This window comes from Orycteropus afer, unplaced genomic scaffold (genome assembly GCF_000298275.1).
Source record: "Orycteropus afer afer isolate SDZICR_OR568_19922 unplaced genomic scaffold, OryAfe1.0 scaffold01048, whole genome shotgun sequence".
NCBI lineage: Eukaryota > Metazoa > Chordata > Mammalia > Tubulidentata > Orycteropodidae > Orycteropus > Orycteropus afer.
In genome coordinates, this window is record NW_006922635.1 from 227,202 (window position 1) to 229,453 (window position 2,252).

Below are 2,252 nucleotides of genomic sequence, written 5' to 3' on the forward strand. Positions count from 1 at the left end.
TGCCTGGTCCCGTGCCAGCTCATGATCCTTGCTACACTTAAGCCCATCACTGCAGCCACTGTGTCAATCCATCTTGTTGAGGGCCTTCCCCTCTTTTGTTGACCCTCTACCTTACCAAACATAACATCCTCCTCTAGGAACAGACCCTTCTTACAACATGACCAAAGTAGGTGAGATGAAGTCTGATCATTCTCACATCTAAAAAGGGAAAACCTTATGAATAGCAGAGAAACACTGTCTGAAAACTTCTTACTTATAACCAAACACCTTGAAGGAATGAGTCACTGGGCATGGAGACTCAGAACAATAGTCTCAGGGGAAAATAAGGCCAACTGGCATAACATAGTCCACAAAGACAATGTTCTAATCCTATTTTGGTGAGTAGAGTCTGGGGTCTTAAAAGCTGTGAGCAGCCTTCTAGGTACAACTATTGGTCTCTCCCCATATACGGCAAAGAAGACTGAAGAAAATCAAATATACAAGGAAATAATTAATCCAAAGAAATAATGGCCCACATGTATATCACCCTTCATGACCCTGAGACCAGAAGAACTAGATTCTGAACTCTGTCTCTCATGAACAACTCTATAATCTTGAGAAAAATAATCCTATTACACAAAGAATGCTTCTCAGTTGAAAATTTTTCGTAGGGCCTGTTTTATGTCCTTGTTTCTAAGACTGTAGATAAAGGGGTTTAGCATGGGTGTGACCACAGTATACATCACTGAAGCTATTGAAACATCCCTGGAGTTTTGGGTAACAGTACTACTGAGATAAACTCCAAGACTTGTACCATAGAACAAGGAAACCACTGAGAGATGAGAGCCACAAGTGGAAAAGGCTTTATACTTGCCCCCAGCTGATGAAATTCCCCAAATGGAGGACACAATCTTAGTGTAAGAGAAAATTATTCCAGAAATTGGTACAACACTGAGAAATCCAGTTAACAAATATATTACTAAGTCATTGAGGAAAGTGTCAGAACAAGCAAGTTGGATGACCTGATTAAGTTCACAGAAAAAGTGAGGGATTTCTAATTCTGTACAAAAAGACAGTTGCAAAACCATTAAGCCATTTAGTAGAGAGTCCAGAACACTCAATAACCAGGATGTCAGAAGCAAGAGGCAACAGAACTTGGGGTTCATTTTAACTGTATAGTACAGAGGGTGACAGATGGCCACAAACCGATCATAGGCCATCACAGTCAAGAGAAAGTGGTCAAATGCTGCAAAAAGCAAGAAAAAATACATCTGGGTGATGCAAGCTTCATAGGTAATAACTTTATTCTGCCTCTTGATATTCAGCAGCATCTTTGGGATGATAGTGGAGGTTAAACAGATGTCTGCAAAAGAGAGGTTGGAGAGGAAGAAGTACATGGGTATGTGGAGGTGGGGGTCCATGATGATGGCAAAGATGACGAGCAGGTTCCCAGTGAAGGTGATCAGGTACATGGACAGGAACAGCCAAAAGAGGAAGGGCTGCAGCTCTGCCTCTTCTGAGAGCCCCAAAAGGATGAATTCTGAAGCATGTGTTTGGTTTCCTGGTTTCATGTAGCTGACGAAACTATGGGGGGGGGAGAGAGCAATGAACACTTAACCATTAAAGCTTAAAAGACACGTTACTGTTTAGATTTTACATGTTTAATTAATTAATTAATATCTATAATCTCTAGATCTAGTGCCTGTTAGCTGAAATTTCATGGGATCCCAATTGCTCTATCTTTTCCTTGATGCTGAAACTGACTAGCATTCCTTTCTGGTAATTCCTCAAGACTTTGTTTAGTTTATTCAACAAATATTTTTGACCAATTATTTTATCCCAAGTGTTTCTGAAGACACTGGGAATAGCAGTAAAAGTTAATTTAAAAATCCTTGTCTTTCAATATTTTTCTAGGATATGTGTTTATTGGAAATGGGGGTCAATAAACTACGAATAAATTAGTAAATGATTTATAGTGATTATAACTATGAAGTAAATTAATGCAGGATAATAAATTATAGAGTTAAAAAATTATTGTTTGTAGGTTTCTTCCGCTAAAAAGTCTTTGAGCGAAAAATATGAAGACATTTAGGAAGTTAAACAAACAAGCAAAAAAAAAACCTCACTGCTCTCAGTTGGATCCAACTCATAGTCACATCTCCTTGGGTTTCCGAGGCGGTATCACTAAGGAAGCAGATTGCCCAACCTTCCTTCTGAGGAATGTCTGGTAGGTTTAAACTCCCAGCCTTCTGCTTAGCAGTTACATGCCTTAG

At 39.3% G+C, this 2,252-nt stretch overlaps 1 protein-coding gene across 1 annotated transcript; it reads right to left on the bottom strand.

Annotated features, from left to right (window-relative positions):
• Window positions 1–629: 629 nt before the first annotated feature.
• On the bottom strand, window positions 630–1,559 carry LOC103212646 (olfactory receptor 7A5-like). The gene has a single exon (XM_007958619.2). It carries the CDS (start codon window positions 1,548–1,550, stop codon window positions 630–632), a length of 921 nt encoding a protein of 306 aa, XP_007956810.1. The 5' UTR covers window positions 1,551–1,559.
• Between the last annotated feature and the right edge of the window lie 693 nt (window positions 1,560–2,252).